The sequence below is a fragment of the Manis pentadactyla genome, chromosome 3, assembly GCF_030020395.1.
Source record: "Manis pentadactyla isolate mManPen7 chromosome 3, mManPen7.hap1, whole genome shotgun sequence".
NCBI lineage: Eukaryota > Metazoa > Chordata > Mammalia > Pholidota > Manidae > Manis > Manis pentadactyla.
In genome coordinates this window covers 94,195,724-94,221,828 of record NC_080021.1, presented here as the reverse complement: position 1 = coordinate 94,221,828, position 26,105 = coordinate 94,195,724, and the positions used below count along the sequence as shown (strand labels likewise).

At 37.7% G+C, this 26,105-nt stretch overlaps 1 protein-coding gene across 2 annotated transcripts in view; it reads left to right on the top strand.

Moving 5' to 3' along the window:
• Nucleotides 1–7,958: 7,958 nt before the first annotated feature.
• GDI2 (GDP dissociation inhibitor 2) overlaps nucleotides 7,959–26,105 on the top strand; it is a 37,326-nt gene continuing 19,179 nt past the window's right edge. Inside the window, exons 1-6 of one of the 2 annotated variants that reach the window (XM_036908214.2) lie at nucleotides 7,964–8,259; nucleotides 16,993–17,100; nucleotides 18,995–19,094; nucleotides 21,260–21,394; nucleotides 25,114–25,312; nucleotides 25,555–25,686. In XM_036908214.2, coding sequence (XP_036764109.1) covers nucleotides 8,215–8,259; nucleotides 16,993–17,100; nucleotides 18,995–19,094; nucleotides 21,260–21,394; nucleotides 25,114–25,312; nucleotides 25,555–25,686 — 719 coding nt within the window. In that variant the 5' untranslated portion in view covers nucleotides 7,964–8,214. Of the gene's footprint in view, nucleotides 8,260–16,992; nucleotides 17,101–18,994; nucleotides 19,095–21,259; nucleotides 21,395–25,113; nucleotides 25,313–25,554; nucleotides 25,687–26,105 lie in introns of both variants that reach the window. The other variant, XM_057498172.1, reaches the window with a different exon arrangement.

Below are 26,105 nucleotides of genomic sequence, written 5' to 3'. Positions count from 1 at the left end.
CTCCAAGGTGACTATGGCAATAAAAGATTCTTAGAGCTCTTAACATCTTTGGTGTGACTCTCCCAAAGGAGGATACAGTAGGCAGCATTTTTATACAACTATGGAACTCTTCCTTTGAAAAGCATCTGAACCTTCAGTGTGTCATGGAATATGCTGGCAGATACTGACCGGGGGTATGCAGGACTGGAATGGCAGCATGCTGTCATGGGAGAGGGGGGGATTAGTAGCTGTAAACCTAGCTTCTTTTTAACTTAACACAATCACTCTACATAACCTTTACTGCCATCTGACCCAATAATTATTTTTCTATTATCCAAGAAAAGACAAGATGTTATTCCTAATACTTCGTTATTTATTTTTGATAGGAGTCAAGGCTAATCTTGGAATTATTCTCCAGGGTGTGGGCAACTGAGATTTAGCGGTTATTCCTGCAAAACATGGACTTCTATTCACAAACAGCTGATAATACCAAAACTGATACTCAGAATTATTTTCCAGGGTGTGGGCAACTGAAATTTAGTGACTATTCCTGCAAAACATGGACTTCTATTCACAAACTGCTGATAATACCAAAACTGATACTCAGTTCTGACAGGCAGATAACCTCACAGTATTATAAAGAAGAATTGATTTATGAACTTAAAAATTAAAAAGTCATTAGATATCTAAGGCAAATGGCTTTGAAAGCAGAAAAAAGTTTAATCCAAAATCAGAGTATATCATTGTAACTATTAAACCAACCTAGAATTAAAACATGACCCTGTATAGACAAGACCTAGTATTTAGCTCACTAAGGCCTAGCCCAGTGCCTGGCACAGAGGAGACACAACAAATAATTGTTGAAGAAATAAATGAAATAAAGTCAGAAATTCTTATTTCAAAACAATTATAGTAGAAGATTTTGGGTTAAAAACATAAAGGTATATAAACATCATAAATTTATCTCTGGGAAAATTTTCCTGTAAACTACCTCCTAGTTCATAGAGTCAGGCTAGAACACCTCAGTTCTAGGTGAAGGGAATGTAATGACCACCTCCTAAAATATCTGTGCATCCCTCTTTTCTGGGAACAGGCCACCACCACCACAGATGTGGACTCCTGGCAGCCGTATTTCTACTGTGTAACCCTATGGCCTATCTGTGGTTAATTGGATCAAGTTGGACATGGAGCTTAAGCTGAATCAACAGATTCTTTCTCTGAAATTTAATACTGAATTATGAAAATATAGTCCAATGATTCTCACCCGAGATGATTTTTGTCCCCTGGGGACACTGGCAATGTCTGGAGATGTTTTGATTGTCACACTGGGGTAGGGGAAGGTTGTTATTGGCATCTAGTGGGCAGAGGAATGCTCTGAAAAGATAAAAAGGTGAATTTAGTAGGAATTCTCCTACTAAACAGTGCACAGGACAGCCCCAACAAAGGAATTATCTGGCCTCAGCGGCAGTGCAAAGCTGAGAAACCCTGCCCTAGTGTGAGCACCTGAGCAGACATCATGTAACAGACATCATGTAGCCAGGGCTGCCAGCCATCAGCTACCCTGCACATCTGGGGGAAGCAGAAACAATCAGCCTGTAGAGACAGAAAATAATGAAGAAGTCATACAGAGAGGAGTGAGCTTAGAGATGGTTTTCCAGTTCCTAATTCCAGCTCCTTCTGGAGACCTAAATACATCTTTGCCCCTTTATACTCCTAATAAATTCTGCCTTTATGTCTGAGATTGCCTGACCTTATTTGTTACTTGAAACTTAAGTAGCTTAAATTAAGAAAGAAACATTCAAGTGAATGATTTTTAAGTGACCTAAAAATGTCAAGCCTTGTGCAGCTTAGAGTCTTCCAGGATGGAACAAACAAATAATCATTTTAATTGATTATCATTACTTTTCTTTAACAGCCATGCTATTTTCTCATAACTTCCCTAGAGCTAGGTGCTAGAGTGAGCTGAAGCTTTTTGAAAGGCAAAAGGATTTGGAACATGCCTGCACTGGGCTTTCGAGTCTTTTGGGGATCTGAACACCTGGCTCACCTGCTCTGCCACTACACCTGAGCCCCACCCTTTTCCCCTCTTGCTCCAGCCTAGAGTTTCAGGCAATTCCTAACCTTTGGGTAATCTTTTCTTCCCCTTCAACCCTTTCAAGTTTTGAAACCAGTTCCCTACATCATATTGCCTGTTAAAAATACTGAAAGTGGTTTTTATTTTTCTGGCTGGATGCCAACTAATACAACAATGAGTCAGAAACTATGGGGAGGGGTGCAGAAGGTTGTGCTGAGAGGTTTGGTTGACTAAATAATTGAGGACCAGATTATTCAGGCTCATGTTAGGAAGTGACCAGATGTTTGGACTTTACCATAAGAGCAGTGGAGACCTATGAAAGGTTTTAAAGACATGGTCAACTTGGCCACTTGATTTTTAGGAAGATCACATGACCTAATACAGAGAACAGGTTTGAGATGCCTAAACTGAAGGCCAGGTGTCCAATTAGGAAGCTTTGGCAGTTATCTAGGAGAGAGGTTGGTGGTGGTCTATTCTAGGGTACTGTCACTGAGGTTGAAGACAAGGGATTGGACGGATTTTTATGAGGTGGAATGGCCAGAACGTAATGGTGTATTGTGCAGATTAAAGATGGCTACAAATTAACTGATACTCTTTACATTGGTAGGTGGGTTCTGTAGCTCCTCCACTTGAATTTGGGTGTGCTCTGTAATAATGGTTTTTAGAAATAGAATATGGCAGAAGGGACACTGTGCCAGTTACTGGGCCTAGGCCTTAAGAGATTAGCAGCTTCTGGTTCTCATTTCTTGGAACTTGTACTCTTGGAACACAACTACCATACTTTGTAAAGTACAAGACATATGGAGGGGCTAATGCATGCAGTTGCTCTTGGACAGCATTACCTGCCCGTCATGTGAGTGTGCTGCCATCTTGGATGTCCATTCAGGTGAGGCTTCATCTGGCCCCAGCCTAGCAACTGACCACAGCTGCATCACAGACCCACACAGTTCTTCCAAGACCCATTCAATTCACAGAACCAAAGAAATAGTAACATGTTGTTTTAAGCCAGTGGGGTTTTTTTTAAGGCACTAAGTTGTGGGGAGGTTTTTTATACAACAAAAGAAAAGATGAATATGGCCATCCTGCCCAAGCAAACTACAGATTCAATGCAATCCCTACCAAAATACCAATGGCATTTTTCAGTGAACTAGAGCAAATCCTAAAATTTATATGTAACCATAAAAGACCCCAAGTAGGCAAAGCAGTCTTGAGAAAGAAGAGCAAAGCTGGAGGTATCACACTTCTGGATTTCAAGCTATAGTATAAAGGAATAGTGATTAAAACAATATGGTATTAGCATAAGAACAGACCCATAGATCAATGGAACAAAATAGAGAGCCCTGAAATAAACCCATGCATATATGATCAATTAATATCTGACAAAGGAACCATGAATACACAATGGATGAAAGACAGTCTTTTCAATAAATGATGTTGGGAAAACTGGACAGCCACATGTAAAAATAAAAGTAGACCACTAATACCATACACAAAAGTAAACTCTAAATGGATTAAAGACCTAAATGTAAGAAACGAAATCATAAAACTCTTAGAATAAAACATAGGTAAGGATCTCATGAACATGAGGATGAGAAATTTTTTTCTGGATTCATCTTCCCAGGCAACAGAAACAAAAGCAAAAATAAAGCAGGACTACGTCCAACTAAAAAGCTTCTGCACAGCAAAGGAAATCCCCAACAAAACAAAAAGGCAACCTACTGAATGAGAGAATGTATTTGCATATGATATATCCAATATGAGGCTAATATCCAAAATATATAAACTCATACAACTGAACCCCCTCCAAAAAAATCCAATTAAAATATGGGAAGAGGACCTGAATAGACATTTTTCCATAGAAGACATACACAAGGCCCACAGGCATATGAAACGATGCTCCATGTTACTAATCATCAGGGAAATGCAAATAAAAACCACAATGATACCACCTCACACCAGTCAGAATGGCAAGTATTGAAAAGACAAGAAATAAGTGTTGACAAGGATGTGATAAAACGGGAACCCTTCTACACTATTGGTGGGAATCTGAACTGGTCCAGCCACTGTGGAAAGCAATATGGAGGGCCCCTCAAATAATTGAAAATAAAAATACCATGTGACCCAGCAATTCTACTTCTGAGAATTTACCTGAAAACAAAATCACTGATTCAAAGGTATACACATTCCTATGTTCACTGCAGCATTATTTATAATAGCAAAGATATGGAAGCAACCCAGATGCCCATCAATAGATGAATGGATAAAAAAAGAGGTGGTACATATATAAATGGGATATTACTCAGCCCTAAAAAAAGAAGGAAATCTTGCTTTTTGCAACAGTATGGATGGACCTGGGGGTATCATGCTAAGTGAAATGTGTCAGGCAGAGAAAGACAAATACCATATGATTCATTTATATGTGGAATTTAAAAAATAAAACAGAAAAGAAATAGACTCACAGACACAGAGAAGAGACTGGAGGTTCCCATGGGGGAGGGGAGTGGGAGGATGGGTGCAATAGGTGAAGGGGATAAAGAGGTATAAACTGAAAATTATAAAATAAGTTAGTCCTAGAAATGAAAGTACAACATAGAGATTATAACCAGTAATAGTGTAATATCTTGGTATGGTAATGGGATAACTACAGTTATCATGGCAAGCATCTACTAATGTGTATAATTTTTGAGTCACTATATTGTACATCTGAAACGAATATAATATTGTGTATAAACTTTATTCCAAAAAAAAACCAGGAATATATGTGGATGGGGAGAAAGTAGTCAGATTCAAGGATGATATCCAGGATTCTGGTGTGGGTCCAAGGTGGAGTCATTCCTTGCTGAGATGGAATTTGGGAGCAGATGAATAGTTTGTGAGGGTGTGGATGTGGGTGTAGGTAAATTAATCTGTCACAAACTAGGAAATCTTTGTTTTTGGAACTTCATTACATTTTTCTCTAGATATCCTATTAGGTTGTATCTTCAGCATTAGCTATCCAGATTTTAAACAGATTTATAGTGTATAGTTTCTTATCTGTAAGACCCTCTAACATACTAATTTTAGTATCTTCTGCTATAAGCAAAACTGTGCTTCTCAAAAGTATCAGGAAGAAGTGGCAGCTATTTTATCACATTTAATCCTTGTTGATATAGCAACCAACTTCCAGGTCTCTTTCAGCCACCAGATATTTACTTACATCTGCCAGGGGCTGAGCATTGTTATGGGTGTTAGGGCCATAACTGCTCCAGATGGGTATTATCCATGCCCTCCTGGAGTTTACATTCTGATTGGCAGGCAGACAAAAACAAGTAAAGAACAGTTAACAATTTGATGGAAAGCAATGAAAGAAGCAGGGTGGGGAACCTACTTTAGATAAGGTAGTCAGGGAAGATTTTTAAGCTGAAATTTAAGGAAGTGGCAAGAACTGGCTGTGAGAAGAGGTAGCAGGAGGGGGAAGTGAGGGTTAGTAGCTGTGGGCCCCACAAAAGCCCTGGGAGGTTAAAAGCTCGACCAGCTTCTAGGAACTGAAAGGCCAGTGTGTGTGGAGTGCAGTGAGCAGAAGTATAGCAAGGTAAAGCTGGAGAGTAACAAAGAGGCTAGATCAAACAGTACCTTTTAGGCCACATAAAGGGATTTGCACTTGATTCTAAATGCAAAAGAGGCAAGAGCAAGAACATGATCTGATTCACATTTTAAGATAATGGTCATAACAGACAGGAGGGGGAAATGCTGAGAAACTGTTGCAGTGGTTCAGTACAGAGAAAGATGGCCTGGGCTAAGGTTCACTATGATTTTCTTTTCCTGGGACTCAGTTTCTTCTTCTGTAAGGTGCAGGTGGAGGCTTGGTAGAAACAGATCAGCAGTTATTCCCAAGTCCCTAAGTGTAAACAGTGCTCCCACCAGACTCTTGCTTTGTATAAGGATTTGAAATATTTTCAAGTTTTATGGTGTTTTCCACTCTTCTCCACCCACCATCTACTTCCTCCAAACCTAAGGTTTTACTCTCTCAGGAACTGCCATCTGTGGCCTTAGATGCACTGAATCAATTAGTGGTTTTACCATAAATGGTATTTGTTGTCTACCAATTGCCTTGGCAACTGGAATAGGTGTGGTGGCAGAGTCAGTAGCAGGCACAGAATTTTGGATGGACTCAATATGTTGGAATGGTCCAGTGGATTTTGTTTTATCCTTCTGCAGGGCTTTAGGACTTGTACCACTAGCAAAACTAAACTTCAGTGTAAGTTCAGGTATATGATGCTTTCAAGTTTCTCAATAACTCAATCTGAATATTGATAATATTCTTCACTTAAAATAGTAATATAATTCAGCTGATATGCTTAAAAACTTCAACATTCAGAGGCTGATGGCAAAAAAGGACTCTGTCATTATTGCTGTTTTTAAAAAATTGGGTTAATATTTCATGTCAGTTCAAAAATATAGGTAAAATCATTACAACAATAGCCCGAGAGAGATCCCTTCCTTTGGTCATGTGAGAACACACGTGAAAAGACAGCACCGACCAGGAAGCTGGCTCTCATCAAACACATCTTGATCAACAAACCTACACAATAGTGAGAAATTTGTTGTTTATAGGCGTATATGTGGTAACTCCTGATTACTTGGAGAGCAACAGCAGGGCCTTCTTAAGACATCATCTGCTTAGCTGATAGAAAAGTCAGTTACACCCACTGTTATATAATCAGTAGTCTAGTAAACTGTGCGTTGATTTTTGTCTACTCCCCAAAATTCACTTGGTCACTAACGTATTCAAATCCAATTAAGGTTGTATGTAAATTTAAATTGCTTTCTTCCCTCTCCCACCAAAAAAGGTCCATTGTCCACTGGGGTGAAGGAACATTGCTATATTCTTTCCTGCATCTGATTTAAATGAAGGAAGATCTGTCTACCAAGATTCGCTATGAACTTTATCCAGTCACATTTGTGAGTAAATCTTGAAGGAGATACCTACTCTGTTGCTTGCTTAGTATGCAGACCTATCAAGGGCTGCAAAATTGTCAACCGTTGCAGGAAAGTCGTTTATCTAGAAAGCCTCTATAGGGTCTACTCTCTGGTTGAAGACACAAGCCTCCGCCTGCAACCTCTCTCCTTATCCAAAGCTGGAGATTCCAATCAGAATCCTGAGAAAAGGCGTGTGTGGGGGTAGGGATGGAGGAGATGGAAGGCAAACGGGATCTTGGTTCTTCTATTACGCTTATAGCGCAGTCCACTACTACCTTACAGCTGGTTTAAATTACGTAGCTCTCGGTAGGGGCTGGCCGGCTTCTAAATAAAATCTGGCATTCTCTTTCATTTATGCTAAAGATTACCTTTTAAAAAGAGAGTTTTCTTCTAGATTGCCTAAGACGGAACATGGAGCAACCCAAGAATAAAACGTGGTTTCTCAACTCCTTAAAATACACTGAATCTTTTTTCATTCGGTAAAGGGCGGCAGGATAGAAAGATAAAAAATTTGCAAATGAAAGACGAGGCCACGCTTTGCGAGCGGACTGGGACTGAGGCTTGCGGGCTGCACCACGAAACACCCGGGTTGGCGGGTCGCCGCGCCCGACCCGACCCACGTGGCCGCCGCACGCTCAAAAGTCCAAGGGCGGCCGCAGGTCTCGTGACCCCGGGCGTGCCTCGGCTCCCGAACGGCGGCGCGAGCAGCGCACTAGACCGGCACCAACTGGATGGCCGCTCTGCGGGCTCCCAGCTCCTTGGGGGTCTCGCTACCAGGTAATCCCCAACCACGGTGGCAGAGGGTAGGGCGGGGAGAAGGAACCCTCTCGGAGGGCAATTCGTCCTATCCTCGCGAGAGGTGGGAAAGGAAGTAGGCTGGGGCGCGACGGGGATGCAGCCAATGAGAGGGCGGGAAGAGCGTGATCGCTGTCTCTCCGAGCGCCTCTTCTAGGCCCCGCCCCGGCTGCGGAGTCCTGTGGCTGCCCGCCTCTCCCTCCGCTCCCCGCCCTGCTTTTCCCTTCCTGTCTGAGGTTGCGGACCTTTCTTTCTCCGGCTCCGTGTCCGTTTCCTGGCTTCCCTCTCCTCAGCAGCGAGACCGGCCTGAGCGCTCCCCTGCCTTCTCAGGGTGGCTGTACAAACTCTGCCTCTAGAATCTCTGCCTCTCTCCTTTCGCTGGGCTTCGGTCCGCGCCCGGCCCCACCATGAATGAGGAGTACGACGTGATCGTCCTGGGCACCGGCCTGACGGTGAGCTGGGGGCGGCCTGGCGCAGGGGCGGCGGGAGGGCTGGGCACGGGGGTGGCTTGGAAAGGGTAGGCCAGGTCGCGGAGAGAAGGCTGGGGTCGTGGTAGGCCTGGGAGCAGGGGCGACGGGGCGGAGGGAAGGCCGGGACGCAAGACGGTGGGGAGGAGCGGAGGAGCCGGGGTGGTGGGAGGCCCAGGCAAAGAGGCGGAGCGGAAGCCCGCCCGCCGCCGCTGCCCGTCCAATGCCTGTCCACCCCTCAGGGCCTAGCCCTGCCCGAACCCGCGCCTGCCCCTCGGAGGGTCTCCCTGCGCACACAGCCTCCGTCATCTGGAGGGTAAGAAGGGAGTTGGGCCGGCAGCGTTCTGAGGCATGCAGGCCCAGGGGCTTGTCTCTAACCGGGAAGGAAAGACCTGGCTACGCCAGTTCCGGTCAACTAGGGGACTACATGAATGGTGACTACAAAATCAAAGTATGGGGAAATTAAGAGTTTAGCTCTGCTGCAGAAAAGGCCGGATTTGGTGTATTGATGCCTCCCCACCTCCTCTGTGGGTTGATGTCCTCTCCCATTTGGAAACGGAAAGGCACCAGGCAGTGTGGGGGCAGGTGGAAACCGCACGAGGTAGCGTTTCCTACTGTCTCCAGCTACAACTAGTCAGTCTTTGGCTGCCAGAGCTAAGCAAGAGGTTTTGTGACAAGCCTTTGATTAATCACCGATTTGTAATTGCTAGAATTGAGTTACATTTTTGGAGAAAATTAGTTTTTTTAATACCCTCCCCTACTTCATATGAGAAGCATGCATTTTTCTTAATCACCCTCCCATCCCAGTTACCAAGCATCTGTAGAATTGGAAATGAATTCTCTCAGAACTTGACTATTGAATGCTTTCTCACTTGACCTTTGCCATCTTTTTCCTGTTCTTTGGTCTGGTGTCCTTTGTTCTGGATGCTTTACCCTGAGAAATGGTTTGCTAGAGGCCAAGTTTACTACTGTACCCTCTTCAGGGAATTAGAAGGTAAATCAATGAAGCATAAAGAATACAATCGTGATCTGAATACAAGGTTTCTGATACCATGGTAAATCTTTTCCTGGGTATCTGCTTAGAGACCTTTAGATAATATTCTGCAAATAACGCAGGTAGGTGTCTTGTACTTTTCTTTGTGCTTTTTAAAGAAAATAGACTTCATCTTGCAAAATACTGCATTTGAAGAGGGCCATTTTCATTATCAATTTCTTTTTTAATTTGAAATTCTTTGTGCTAGTTGGTCTTAGTAAGATGAACACTCATGTAAATCTTGTGTATCCTATGTAGTCCGTTCTCTTTGTTGTAATGCATTGGAATCTCTTAGTCTCAAATTGATCTTTTTTTCAGGTAATAACCCCGGAATAACTATTTCAGATTTCTCTAGACAAGAGGAAATCTTTGAACTTTCATTGGGCTAATTTTTTAGTCCTTTATGAACTGGGATGGCACTTCTCTGGCCTCTCACTTTTCTGTTTATAATGATTTATGGTGATTCTTGGAGAATACTTATTTCTGAATGCCTCATTATGTTTGGCCAGTTCAGAAATAGACGTGAGACTGGCTAGGGGATAGTATGGAATAGATGAGATTACTTACCCAGAAAGCTTCCTTAGTGATTTTGAATGTGAGGGATTTAGTTGAATTTTTTTTTTGGTACTGAGTTGGAGCGTTGTTGGATGCTTAAATGAGTAGGCCTACCCACTGTGGGGCTTTTTTATTTTTATAGTGCCAATTGGGATTCCAAGCTGAGTTCCATAGTTTGTGGGTAGATTTTGCCCATTTTAGTGGGCTCTGTTTTAAGAGCAGGTTCCATTGGTTTTCTATGGTTAGTGCTGGTCTTTCAAATTTGCTTTTGATTAGGTCATTTGGACAGGGACAAATGAGTGCAAATCCATCATGCAGGTTTCTACAAGCCTAGTTCAGAAGCATCACTTTGTATCAAAGACAGCACAGTCTTGTGTAACAACCAGGTTAAGATAATGCACTTAAATTTTCATTTGGATTGTAATCTTTTTGATGAGTGGTAGATGCATACTTAACTAGAAGTCAACCAGCTTCTGTTGTTTTTCATCTGTGGTAACTTTAATCTTTATCAGCCTTCCTGGATTGTTTTGTGAGATGGTCTTTGAGAATTATATCAATTCAGATCAATTACATTATTACTGTCATTGACAAGGAGTAGTGGTGGGATGATTCTGATAATGATAAATCTTGTATCCTCGTTTTAAGTTTGACAGCTCAAAGTTAAGTGAAGGGACCACTGAAGTTAAAAGCCTTCAAATTAGAATTAACTTTTCATATTTGAAGTGAACGTACCATTTAATTTTATTTTTGGCTTATAAATGTTTAGTGCCTAGGTTTAAGAACCTGAAAACAGGCATACACTATCAGTTATGGGTACATCAGTTACTACATTATGCCGGGATGCCTGTGTGTCAGTTGCTTTCAGTTTGCAGAAAGCATAAGAAATGTGTTGGAGTTTCTCTGTGTTGCCTCTGTTTTCCTTATTTTGTATTAATTATGTCTAAAGGTCATGTTAATCCACAAGTATTGATAGTAACTTTAATAAAGAAGGCATAAGACATTTTGGGATAACAAGCAAAATTTTCGTTCTCTGTCTAGGAGAAATGGAATATTCTGTATAATTGAATATTCTAAGGAACTGAGGGTTATCCTTTAAAGAACCACAGTTTGGTTTCAAATGTTATCACCACTTCAACAATTGAAGGAACATAATTCACTTGATAACTAAGATTTTATATCATGAGGACTAGTTAATGCTATAACGTAAAGAAGCCATTGGGACACCTGGTAAACCAACCCCTCCTTAGTAAATAGTCTCAGACTTGGACAGTTCCTTGTTCCCTCATGCTCACTTTGCTTTTAGGCTGGAGACTTCTACTTTCTTTGATTTCAGCAGAAGTGGATAGCCTCTGACCACCTAACGTGCTACTTCACATTGACTCTTAGACTTGGCAGTAAATTTGGGAATCTTCTTAGAAATGTGTATGTAATGAGGGTAATGAGCACCACATCTAATTGTGCTTCCCAGAAGTTTTGTTTTTTTTCTGTCCTTCATGGTAATTCTGGTGAGGAGTTATGAATAGAAACGTACGTTTTGGAGATGGAACCAGATTGTTCTCAACATTGTATTTTTAAAAGTTTTGACATCTCAGATATACTTTTCCTCATTTTTCCTTACTAAAAATTTTGTGATTTCAAAGAGGAGTTTCTATAACATTTAAAATACTTAAATTATCTCATAGATTTTACCCCTTCAAAATCCTTACCATTCTGTTAGATTTCTGTAGACAGAGGATTTTCTAACCACTGCAGGTGTGATCATAGGGCTGATATGTACAAATGTCTTACTTTTGGAAGATGTACACGTATCTTGAAGGCAGTCTGCATTTTAAGTCAGCCGTAAGTCTACTGGCCTGTTGGAAATTATATAAGATATATTTTAGCATGTAGAGGTAATGAGACATTTGGTTTGAAAGACCACTAGGTAAATGTTTTGGCTCACATACCGGATAAATCTGCAGTCCTCTTATCTCCCCTCTCATAGTACCTGATTAAAGACTCTTCGTGGAGTAATGGCTTACCCAATTCAGTTATTTAAATTACTCTTTGACTCTTGTGATTAGTTACAGGCAATAAAAAGGTAAAAACACACCTGTCTATAAATAAGTAGCTGCTTCTCTTGTAGAGGGGTAACTACAATAAGACTTAATATGAGGTAGTACCAAGGGCCATAAGAAAGATACACGTGGGAATTCAGACAGGGATCAGGAAAATCTTCACAAAGAGGAAGGTATGTAAACTGGCTTTTAAGAATACTGGTAATCTTTGAGCATGAGTTATTTTCTAGGCAAAGAGAACAGTGTAAATCAGTATTAAGAGGAGGATGTGTATAAAGAATAGGAAGTTTATTTTACCTGAAACGGAAGATTTGAGAAGGTTTAATGGGAAATAGAGTTGGAGAAAAGACCTAACTTCAAGAAAGTTGACTTCCTCAGCTAAGAAATGTGAAGTTTATATTCTAGGGGATGGGAAGAGAATTTTGAGCAGGAAAGATAAAAATAGAGACAAATGTCAAGAAAAGTTTTCTTTGATAGCTTTTAATGAGATTCATTAGTCAGAGACATTTGAAGAAGCACTTGCTATGCTGAAAACTAACAATCATTTTTATTATGTTAATTACTGTAAGACAGACTATTGAGATGAACTGATTTAAAGTTTTTCTAGTTACTATATTTTTCTCGTATTTCTAGGTAAGTGCCTTTCAAAAGGCACATTTCTTTAGTTATTAGTTACCTTGTTTTCTTACATTTTTATATGCATTTACTTATTTCCCACCCTCACAACAGAACTTTAAGTTGCAGTAGGATTTAGAGTCTTAATGGGTGTTTAGTTTGGGTCATTGGAAGATACATGAGAATATCAATGTGCTCTGTCTCTATTCTCTTACAAGCCTAAGTTGCTTTCTAAGTAGGAGGAGGTGGGCATTAACTTTTCCAGGACACCAGGATACTATTTAGTATGACAGGCCTTACAAACACCATTTATGTTCATCACAATTCATATATAGGGACGGCATGCAGGCTGCATAAGAGGTACCATGCCTAATGTGTTAGGTGCTGTCTAGAGAAGTTATTGTTTGATTATTGCAGTGTTATGTGTAGGGTACCTGAGGAACTTAAGTGTCACTGATTTGGCCCTTCCCTGTTCCCACACCCACATATCTGCACATACTAGAACAACTTTGCTGCAGCTGAACTATAAACAGTTTTACCTGTTTATCTCTTTGTGTAGGAGAGCATGAAATGCCAGATGGGTGACAGATACGACTATCACAAAGAGTCTGGATTCTGAGTATGGTTTTATTTAGTTGTTTTAGATGTCAGTTTGTTTATTCTTATCTTGCTCAGGTCATTTGTGAGTGAGTTCGAAGTTAAATCTAGGGTACTGTCATCTGTTAGACTTGAAACTAATAAGCTGGTTAGTATTCAATCATAAAACTTTCCTGGTAACAGTTACAAGTATTTTTGACATACATGATGGCTGGACCAGGTTTTCTAGTGCAAAGGAAGGAATCATTTAAAGTATTTTCTCTGACTTTAATGTACTTCGCTTGTCATTTCATATCCACCAGATAGGTAGTATTAATAGATTTTAATTTTGAGTTGTTAATTTTGGAAGCTACCAAGATTTTAGGATCATTAGTATATACCCTATGCCCAGATATGAATGATAAATTTTATCAGTGAATTAATGACTTCATCCCATATTTTAAAGCAAAATTTAACATTTCTGCTGCTCTGTATTTATCCTTTTGACTATGTAAAAGCAATCTTTTATAGATGGGTTTAGAAAAGTCAGTGGACCTGCAGGTTTAGCTTTTGTATATTTGCTCCAAGTTGTACCTTTTAAAGATAGTTGGTATCAACTCTTTGGATTCTGCTGAATCTTTAAATTACTGAGCCCTTTAGTTTAGGCTTCAGTGCTGTAGACCCACAGTCCAGTGAGTGGGTTGTGCTGTTATATATAGAAGCTGTACAACACTTGCAGGTGCTTGCTGTGGTTTTGCTTCCAGAAGTTGAATCCTGAAGTCTCTTTTACCAGCTGGAAATGTGACTATTAAGTCTTCCTCTATTTGAGATGGTAAATGTTACTCTACTTTCAGATAATATGTTGAACTATATGTGTTAGTGCCTTTGTTTTTGTTTTTTTTGAGTAAGTGAATAGCTTTGCTAATACGATTTTTGTAGCTGTAAAATACCTTCAGTTTTGTTTATGCAAGACATTGTTTACAAAGTGAAAAGACAAGCCAGCGAATGGAAGATGTTTGGAATACATGAAACCTGTAGAGGATGTCTAAAATCCAGAATATATAAAGAACTCTTATATGACTGTAAGAAAAAAACCCCAGAAAGCCCATTTTAAAAATGATCAAATAGTCTGAATAGGCACTTACTAAAGAAGATAACGTAATTATCAGTAAACTAAAAAGAGTGCTCAATCCATTAGTCATCAGAAATGCAGATTAAACCACATCCTAAGTAGAATGGCTAAAATTAAAAGAACCCAAGTGCTGTGCAAATTCGTGAAACAACAGGAACTTCCACACACTGCTGTTTGGCAGTATCTGCTGAAGGTGAACATGCTTTACTCTCTTTGATATACATCCAGCAAATGCACACATAAAAGATGTGTTGAGACTGTTCATAGAGAATTATTTGTAATGATCAAAACTGGAAACTCTCCATCTGTATAGAATGGATAATACACTGTGGTATATCTGTGTTGTATATTCATGTAATAGAATCCTCTGCAGCTTTGTTTCACAAAGTGTGCTTCATGGATCAACTGCTTCTGCAACACCTGAGAACTTACTAGAAATGCAGAAGATTAGGCCTCACCCCACATAACACTGCATCAAAACCTACATTTTATCATGATCCCCAGCTGAGTCTTAGGTTTAATAAAGTTTGACCAGCATTACTTTAATAGTGGTGCTTGAAATTGGTGCTGGACCAGCAGCTGTAGCATCACCTGCAAATTCTCAGGCCCCACCCCAGACCTGCAGATTCAGAAGCTCAGGTTGTGGCTCAGCCATCTGTGTCAAGCCTTCCAGGTAGTGTGGAGCAAGCTGAAGTTTGAGAATCTGCTTAGCGTGTATATTTCTAACAAGTTCATAGGTGACACCAAGTCCAGTAGCACCCTTTGAGATGCACTGCTTGCCAGGGGTAAGCAAACCTTCTGTAAAGGTTCAGATTTTAAATATTTTAGGTTATGCAGGCCATATGGTACTTGTCACAACTAGAGTTGTGCTATGGTACAGTGAAACAGCTATAGATACTATGTAATTGAGCCAGCATGGGTGTTTACCAGTAAAACTTTATTTACAAAAATGGCCTGCTGGCTGGATTTAGCTTTTATTCTTTGGTGACCCCTGCTGAACAGCAATGAAAGTAAGTAAATTTCTACACACAACATGTGGATGAATCTTGTAAACTTAAGGTTGAATAAAAGGTATATACAAATATTATATATTGCGTGATTCATTATTCAGGTTTCAAAGCCTTGGTATAATGATTTTGAGAGAGTATGTGTCCTGTTTACATCCATGCTTCATTTACCTTTTTCCCAAGAGTGGTTATAATTCTCCATTGATTGTCAATTTATTAGTGGTTGTTTTGGATGCTTCCTTTTGGGTTCTAGCTTGCAAACTCTAGTCTCAGGATCTGTTCACACTCTTAAAAGTTAAGTACCTCTAAGAGCATTTGTTTATAAGGGTTATATTAATATTTATCATAGCAGAAATCAACACAGAAATTTAAAATAATTTAACGATGATAAACCCATTACGTATTAACATGAATGACAATTTAATGAAGTACAACTATATTTTCTAAAACAAAAATTTTGTGATAAAAGTATTGTTTTATATTTTTTCCACATTGCTTTAATGTCTGACTTAAAAGATAGCTGGATTCTCATACCTGCTTGGGTGTTCAGTCTTTTGTGATACATTGCCTTAGCTGAAGTACATGAAGAAAATCAAGCCTCAGATGTGTACTTGGAAAGGGGAGGAGTATTTTAATCTTAACATTGTCTTTCAGGTTGTTGTGGGTATTCTTTGTACACCAAAACACAAGTGGCTTATTAAAAAAAATGTTAATTGCAATGTGAAACCTGAAACCACACCACCGAACATTTCATATTTTGTTACATTTTGTTTGATATTTTGTTACATTTTGTTACAATGTATAAGCATCTAGCTTATACTTTGACTTCCTCTTTTATCCCCTTGCATGATTTTGTAACATCATTCTTTGTTCATAATACTGGTTTACTGAGTAATACAGAATTTCCGAGTTGTTGACCCGTTTCATTACGTAATATCAAAAATTCACATTTATTAATATCACTGATACTGTCTGAAAAGTCCTTTAAGTATTCAGCATCTGACGTATTAATGGTGGTAGATGGAAGATTCCGCAAATTAAAACTTTAATTCAGAATTTTGACTTTTGTTTTTTGGCAACAAGTACTGAGTTATTTTACTTGATGACCAGTTTTGAGAAAATGTCTGCCAGACACCTAAGTCTGAGTAATTGTAGTTGCTGGTCACTTGTTTTTTGAAATAAAAATAGCAATCCATAGGAGAAGTAGCTAGTTTAGCACACAAACCAGTTGCACAAAAGATTTTTCTTGAGCCAGAATTGCCTTATGTGTACTTCCCATTTTGCCACACAGAATATTAAAAATACAGGTGTTCAGAAATGTGTGTATGTTTAACAGAGGTAATTTCTTACGCTTCATCAAGGACATTCTTAAGTGACACTGACCTGTCTTTTTAAACTGTGTGTGCCTGGTGGTGGAGAATAGTTTAGAACCCCTGCCGTAATTCGGTTTATCCATCCACTGTTGGTGTAGCATCATCAATGCTAATGTCAACACAGTGAAATTAGTGAAGGATATCTTAGTGTTATCATGAAAATAGTTTTAACTTTGGGACCTATGGGGGTTCACAGATCATACCTTGAACCCTGGTTGCTTTAGGGCTTTAACCTTAAATTGCATCACATATGGCATACGTGTGTTAATTACTAAAAGAGTGTGTAATGGCAATCTTTTTTTAAAAAGCATCTGTTTAAAACATGTATAAGACTTTCCCTCTTCTGAAGAGCTTCCACTTTTCTCTATAGGAATGTATCCTGTCAGGTATAATGTCAGTGAACGGAAAGAAAGTTCTTCACATGGATAGAAACCCATATTATGGAGGAGAGAGTGCATCTATAACACCTCTGGAAGATGTAAGTAGCAAAATCAATTAATGTGCCTTTAATATGTATAGTCTTGTACTTGTAAATCTCAACTTTACTCCATAAATACGGGTTTAATTTTGTTTTACTAGATGGATCATTTGTAGCATCATGATTTTTTAGGAGTCCTAGGGTGGAGCTTATAGAGATTTAACTGACCTTTGTTGCCCTCTGGAGCAATTAGTTATCCATTATCTCTTAGAGTTAAGAGTATAGACTTCTCATGAAGACTACTGTATACCAGGCCCAATGCCAGTGCTTTCTACTTGGTTTTAAAAATCTATTCTCCTTGTCAGTCCGAGCTATGTTTTTACCCCCATTTCTCAGATGACAAAATAGTATCTGGGGGTTAAAATCACAGATGGCTTGTGAGCCTTGGTTACATGCCTCCAAAGCCTTTTGCTGTACTGTCATGCTTCCAACTCCTTTAAATAGGCACATGAAGTATTTCCAAAGGGTGTTCTACTAAATACATACTTCTTCCTCTGTGTAAGGTTTATTTAACATCCACATGAATGCATATGAGCTGTGCTGTTTTATAGAAGTAGATAGGTACCGTATAGGTAACATCAATTACTTTAAATAACTTTGATAAAATTTAATATTTACATCAGAAAGTATTTTTCTACATTTAGGCATACAGAAGAGTTGGAAAAATATCAGTGAATCCAAAAACCTTTCATCGGGATTCAACAGCTAACATTTTGCTGTATTTACTTCATATCTTGTCTTTTTTGTTAGTGGTTTTGAACCATTGAAATAGACACCAATACTTGACCTAAATATTTCAGCATTCATCTGCTAAGAATAATGTTTTCCTACATAATCACAATATCATTCCATTTAAGAAAATTAACAATGTCCAGACCATATTCAGATTTCCCAGGGACTGCAAGAATGTTTTGTATATGCTATGTTGTAGTGTTTTGGTTTTTTTTAAACCAATTTAAACGTTGCCTTTGGTGTTGTTTGTCTTTCTTCTAGTAATCTATAAAAGTCTCCCCACTTATTTTCCTTTTGTAAAGTTCAGGCTAGTTTATAAGAAAGTATTGTTTGTGTTTTCATATTGCATCCTATCAGGAGGCACTTAATGTCTGGTTGCCCCCACTATTCATGACGCTAAGCTTGGCCCTGGTTAGGGTGATGACCACCAGATTTCTTCATTGTAAATAATCTGTGAAGTGATGCTTTGGCATCATTCCATCTGCACCTAGTACAAATTATTAGCTAATCTTCAATTAGATGAACAAGTGGTCTTTTCTGTGCATGTGTGAATATACTCCAGGACTTGGATAATTTTATTGAGTAGATATATACCAAGCTTATTCTGGTCCACCTTATCTATAGAGTTCATGAGTTTAAATGAATATTCTCAAATTTTAAACTGCAGGCTGCTGTTTAGATAGAGCTCCTACTCAACTTATATGAATTATAAACCAACTGGATCTAATTTCAATTGACTTTTTTGATTTAAAGAATCCAAAACTTAGTTTTGACTTCTTACATAACTATGGAAGCAAAATTAAGCTTTTTGTTAGCTTGTTATTCAGGAGAGGAGTTTAAATTATTTCTATAAATAAAAAGGGATGTATCTGCAGTTATGTGCCACTGACAACAGACTGTTCTGTTTTCTTGCTTATCTACTAGTAAAAAACAAATACCACCTCTACGGTGTTTATGTTAGCATTCATTAGTTTAGTAAAATATTTACATATGTATTCAGACTTTGTTTAAAGTTTTACATGACTGAAAATGAAATCCCCTTCTCATACTTCACCTTGTGTAATGGTATTACTACATCAAAACCACTTCATCACAAAATAGTTGAATAGCATAATGAAAATTAAATTTTGTTACATTATGGAAATTTTTGTTTTGGTTTTAGTTATACAAAAGATTTAAAATACCAGGAGCACCACCAGCATCAATGGGGAGAGGACGAGACTGGAATGTTGACTTAATTCCCAAGTTCCTCATGGCTAATGGTAAAGAATTCTAACTTAAATTTATGACAGTGCATTGCATCTGATTTAAAAGTAGAAACTAACTCCACAGAGAGAATTATTCTGGGTATGTGGAAATGGATTTTGTTGAACGGTAACAGTATGGCAACTGATATGGTCCATTAGAGGTTTCTAGAATCACTAACTTATGAATGGAAGAAAGGAGGGGTTGACTTAGTAATTGGTTCTTGGGAAACAAAATTATGATGTGACACAAAATATCAACATTGTCATAATTTTTAACAGACTTTTCTCCTGATGCTTTGGTGACAGTCTAGCAGGGCCTTTGGGAACATTGTTCTTCCAGTTGGTAGGCTTTTAGAATTATTTTTTCATATTAATTTCTCATTTTTAATTAGAGGAGCTAAGTTCTTAAAAGTTTTTGTGATACTAGTACTTTTTTCTGAGATAAATTTTTTTCTTGAAAAGCTAAATTGTTGGTAAAAGCATATTTATGTCTTATGAATTAAAGTATGAGCCACACACAGACACACCCATTTTTACCTTTATGTTCTATAGTTTTAATGGAAAGGTTTCATTTGAATTTTCTCTGAAATTTAAAGTTAACTGAATTATTTTGAGGTAGATTGTAAATTCAGTGTTTTTTATTATATAAGTAATAAGGTTATTTTATTAAAATTGGAAAACACAGATAAGCAGAAAGGAAATAAAACTTATATAACCAGAATCTTACCACCTAGAATTATGTACTGTGAATCAGTATACTGTGAAAAAGTGTGTGTGAGTGTGTGAGAAACCTCATTGTATACTTCTAGATGTATATTATGGTAAAGACTATGGTTGTTGAAGGTATTCCTTTATGCTGCCAAATTTGACTTTCCCCAGTAGACTGAGAGATTGTCCCTTTCCCAATACCTTTCTAGGGCTGGGTAGTACTCATTTAGTTTTGTCATTTTTAAAGAATAACTAGTAGAAGGTGAAATGATTTCTAGGTGTTTATTACCTTTCATATTCTTCAGTGAATTGGCCAGCCTTGTGCTTTGCACATTTTTCTACTGAGGTTTTTGTGTGTTTCCTTATTAATGTGAAAGAGTATTTTACAGAGGCTGTTAAATACCCTTTTAAAATACGGTAAAAACATTTTTTCCAGTTTGTGATTAGCTTTATATATACCTTGTTACCTTTTATTTTTCTGTACAAAAAGCATTTAATTTTCATGTAGTTGTGGAAAAAAGTTTATCTTTCTTCAATTGTTTTTAATTTGGAAGAGTATGCATAAAATTTTTCTTCCTCAAGTTTCTAAAAATACTAATACTTGCTTTGAATGGTTTTATAGTTTAATTTTTTTCACTGTATAAATACCCATTTTACCATATAAATAAAATTTATCTATTTTATCGTCCTATTGTTTCAGAAGTAGAGATTGAAATTTCTTTCAAAATGACTAATTCATTGTCCCTTAATACCATTTATCTTTCCACTTATACATAAGTCTCTCGTTTTCTACTGATTTGTGGGCTAAATAATATAACTCTACTTTAACTTATGGCTGCATGAAGCTCTCATTACTTTATTTCTGTTCTCAAAAATAAATCTTTATTTTGACTGTCAAGTGTTTTTTATTTCAAATGAGCTTTAAAATAATTTTGATTTCTCAAAGAAATTTGCTATTTTTATAAAATAAGTTTGCTCTCTTATGCCAAAATTTCTTTGGTTAATAGGCAAGTAATATTTTTAATTGTACACCTTGCTTTTTCTTCTTTATATCAATTCATTTTAATTACTATAAATTGACTTAGAAACTGAAAAGCACAAATACCTGAAAGATTTTGCCTTATAAGTTGCCTCTCTCTTTAGACCATAATACGAACTTTAAAGAAACCCAGAGCTATTTGCAATCATACTGTAATTCTAAACTTCATACCTCTAATAATTATTGTATAGCTTTTATAAAAGCAAGTTGGTAAAGTTAATAAACTTCAAGTTATAACATCTAAAAAATATATGCTTCTAAATATGCAATAAGTATGCATTCTTACTGTTTTGTTTAAAATATAGCTTTGGAGATATTAGGATAATGTTAAGGAAAAAATTTGGAAGCCACAAAAGGAAATGTGCTTTTATTTTAGCAAGTTTTTGAAGTTAGTAAGATTTAAGTTATAGTTTACACTGTGGGACTCTTACAGGTCAGCTGGTTAAGATGTTGCTTTATACAGAGGTCACTCGCTATATGGATTTCAAAGTGACTGAAGGGAGCTTTGTCTATAAGGGAGGAAAAATCTACAAGGTTCCTTCCACTGAAGCAGAAGCCCTGGCATCTAGTAAGTGATTTAATTTTATTTTCTCAGGATATGAAGATATTATAATGGAAAAGAATCTTAGAGATAACATTTAATGTCCCTTATGCTAACTGTTCATCCACTCATCCAGTCAGCAAATGCTTACTGAATGTCTGTTATGTGCCACATACTGTTCTGGGCAGTTGAGAGTACATCAGTGAAGGGAATGTTAAAAAATCCCTAACCTTTTGAAGCTGAGAAGAGTTTAAGTGACCATCTATTGTGCGGCTAACATGTTGCTTGTGGACTTGAGCCTGTCTAGGTCTAGTAGTGCTCTTATAATAATTCTTCTTAAGAGGTATTCAATGCCTTTATGAGGTAGGGTTTCCATTTAAAGATGAGGGAACTCAGGCCTGAAATGACATAGGTGATGCGTGGCAGGACTGGAATTGAACCCATGGCAGTATTGCTACAGAGCCTGTGTGCTTAATCACTGTGCTAAGCTGACCTCCCATCTCTTGTACTGTGCTGTCCAGCCTGCCAAGAAAGCAGAGAACTCCATAATGGTAAAACTCATCTTCTAACTGGTGCTATGGCCATTCTTGGAAATCTCCATTTTTAGGAATGATTTTATTCTTTGCCCAAAATTATCTGCTCTCCTGGCCTACCCACAGACTCCTCATTACCATTTCCTATTCTTGTCTCTGTCTTAAATGGCAAACCCCCTAGAAAAGGCCTTCCTTCCTTCCTTGCAGGTGTTTTAGTTGTGCAGAGCGGTTTGAGGAAGGGTAAACTTGTATAACTAAAGGGCAGATGACTTTGACTAGTATGTGTCCCAGAAGTTCAGAGGAGGGAAAGGTTTGCATTGGGGAGAAGTGCTGGTAAATTATCCAGGAATTACTTTGGTGTAAGTGTGGAAAAGTTCTTTCACCTGAAAACCCAATTTTAATTATTTGGCAGTTTCTCTTGTTCCATTTATTTACAACCAGGGGAGAAAATATTGGGCATAAAATGTTGAAAGACACTCTAGTCAGAAACTAAAAACTACCCCTGAGATTTGTGGTTAGGCCGGGAGTGAGACAATTGGGAAGGGAGGGAATGGCCCCAGTTAGTGAGGGGAGTTAATGGTATGACCATGGGCTGGAATTATTTTAAGTGTCAGTGTCAGTCTTACCCAAATAAAATAGTTTTTCATAGAAATCAGAGTTCAAGAGTTTGAATATAATTCTTTTAAACAAAGTTTGTGTTTTTCTATTTTAAATCTTTATTGTCTCTGAGCTCTTATTCTATAGCTTTAGCTACTTACTTCATTCAAAAAGAACTGAAGGACTTAAACTTTGGGCAGTTTTATCTTTCCCTTTTTTGATACCATTTTTTTTCCAAATATGTAAAATTTATAAGACTTGAAAGTCAGAATCATATCAAAAGATATATTTAGAGTCTAATTCTCATTTCTTCCACTACATTCTCTCCACCTTGGCAGGTAATTATTATTATTTTTTGTTTATCCTTCTTATGTTTCTTTCTGCGAAATCAACAAGTATATTACTGTATATATACATTTAAGGTTAGGCTTATTGAAGTATAATTTACAGACAGTAGAATTTACATGTTTTAGTATACAGTTTTATGAATGTTCACCGAATCACTACCTTATCATATAGTGGTATTACATTAATGAATAGGTTTTGAAGTCAGAATGGCAGGCAGGAAAATTCTAGGCAGAATAAAGGAATAGGCCGAGAAAAGGTATAGATGTGGGGAAGCTGAAAAGAAAGATGAGTAAGAAAAATTATTTAAGTTGAATAGCGAATAGCTAACATTTTTTGAACATTATGTATAGGTACATACATACTAAGTATTTCATGTGAATATCTAGCCTTATTTTATATAGTTTATGACATATACACACATACATGTATGGGAAAGCTGAGGTCTGTAGGTGTGAAAGAGAAGCCCAGAGTAGCGTAGTATAGCTCATGACTGGTAGAACTGGTTTAAAGCGAGATTTGTCTGACTTTGGTTCCCCGTGCTTGAACCACTGTATCATGTAGTATAAATTTAGCTTTTTAGATATTTAAATAACTATCACATCCACTCTAATTCTTTTTTTCTTCATGTTAAACGTTGCTAGTTCCTGTCCTCATATAGTAGGCCACTATTGGCCACTTCTCTTTGGAAAGGCTCTGATTTGCCAAGGTGTTCTAGATATAAAAATATGGCAGCCAGACCAGATAAAATGCTCCAGATTCGTCTGCTTTCTCAGTGTCAGTGGGGCTGTTACTTTTCTAGGGCAGTATATTTCTGCTAATGTAGCCTAAGTTTACATTGGCTTTTTTAGGAGCTGGATACACTGTTGGCTCTAGCGGTAGTTTATGATGGCAACTAAAACCTCAAGGTTCCAAAAAATATTTGTTGATTGGTCAGACATTATTATTATTATTATTATTATTATTATTTTTTGGTTAGGCATTATTTTAATCATATCAGTGAGAAATAATTTGATCTCCAGAGTAATATTGAACATAGATACTATGTTGACAAATGTTTTAAGTTTCATGAATAGCTTTGAAATGTGCCTAGCAAAATCTTCTGTCTTCATTGGAATCTTCACCTTGTTTTCACCCTACTGCTGTGAGGGATCCATTTGACATCAGCAAATCACCTCTGGTATCACTAAGCTAAGTGAACCTCTGGGCTTGTGTTCTGAGGTCAGATGTGTCTGCTGCAGCTTCAGCTACTAATCTGAAGGGAGGCCACTTAGGTCCACCATTAAAATTCTTTGTTGTGCATCATATCTTAGCAATAGTCTTGTGACACAATTTCACTCTAATTTTTAAAAAAATGCTATGGTCAGATCTCATACCTGTTGGCTGATTGGAAAGGTTTTACATATTCTCTCAGTGAAACTGCTCTGGATTTTGTAGCCTTTTCTGTTTTGTTAAGTCTTGACCTAAGTGTATTTCTTTGTAAATAAACCTCAGTGTGCAGTTGAATGAAGTACATTATTCCTTTCTACACTAGGAGTGAGAAGGGAGTAATTGCAAAAAGACTCTTTAAATCCTTTATCATGTATTTGAACATTTTTCTTCATATATTGTAAACCCAGTATATGAATAAGCTGGCTTTTATATTTGCTCCCATTAGATGTTGATTGCATGTATTGAATGTTTATGGAGCACTTACTTTGTGTCAGTTTCCCTCTAGGTTTGGGGTTAGGGAAGGTTCAACAGAATGAAAAAGTAAACAAATGCTTTCCCATGTTGAGCTGACAGTAATGGAAGACAGACTATAAATAAATAAGGGAAAGCATAATCAACATCTTTTCCATGAAATGACAGAGTGAATCTTAGAAAGAAGAGCTTTCAGAATTTTAAGCAGTTGACTGAGAGTAGATCAGAGTTGTCAAAAGAACAGTCGGATACCTTCTTGAATAGTTTTTCAAAGTAATTTTACCTTGTACCTAATAAAGGATTTAACTGAGCATATTACATTTAATTAAGTACTGGTTATAATTACTTGTAACTGTGTTGTAAAATTGAAGACTTAATAACTGATCTGTTTGTAATTATGTCACTTTATTTTAAAAAATATAAACTGTTGAGAAAGTAGAAGCCGTGTTGTCTAAACTCCCATATCTTAAGTTGCACATTGCAACACAAGAGGCTCAGGCCCTAACATGGCACATTTGAACTTACCTCTCACATTTTCTTTTCCACAGTGTCCTGTTGTATTTACTTTTTGAAAAATTATTTTTTTAGGCTTAATGGGGCTTTTTGAAAAACGTCGCTTCAGAAAATTCCTAGTATATGTTGCCAATTTTGATGAAAAAGATGGTAGAACATTTGAAGGCATTGATCCTCAGAAGACCACGATGCGAGAGGTGTACAAGAAGTTTGACTTGGGACAGGATGTCATAGATTTTACTGGGCATGCCCTGGCACTTTACAGAACTGATGAGTGAGTTTTTTGGTTTTTATATTTTTCTTGGAACTCTTGCTGCACTTCCCATATCCTAAAGTGTAGATTCTAACAAAAGTATATAAGCACGTTTTTCTACAGAAGAGGTTCTAGTTGCAGGTTAGGGTTAGAACCTCTCAAGTAAAATACAAAGGTAGTGAACTGAAGTTACTTCGGAAAAAGTTTAAATTGAACACAAGAGTGAAAAGTAAAGCCCTTTTCTATTATTTCCTTTTTTCCAGCTATTTAGATCAGTCATGTTGTGAAACCATTAATAGGATTAAACTTTACAGTGAGTCTTTGGCAAGATACGGCAAAAGCCCATACCTTTATCCACTCTATGGCCTTGGAGAACTGCCACAAGGATTTGCAAGGTAATAGCTCGTACTTAACCTGTTTGCTAAAACTCCACTACTCCCAAACCTCCTTCTTCAACAGAAGTATGTAAGTATGGTTGTGAGTACTGAGACATGATAGAGCTTTATTTTGCTTTTTATTTTTATTGAAATTTATATGAAATGAAACCACAGGTCTCCAGTAGAATAAAATTGAGTCTGATAAAACATACAGACCTATGTAACCAGTACTAGTCAAACATAGAACATTTTCCCTCAGTCTGGAAAGTTTCATCATAGCTCCTCATAAATCACCATCCCCCACATTGTAGGGACTACATTTGTGATTTTGGTCACGTGATTAATTTTGCCTGTTTTTGAAGTTATGTAGAGGGAATAATATAATATGTACTGAGTAATACAATGTGTACTCATCTGTGTCTGGCTTTTGCTTAACA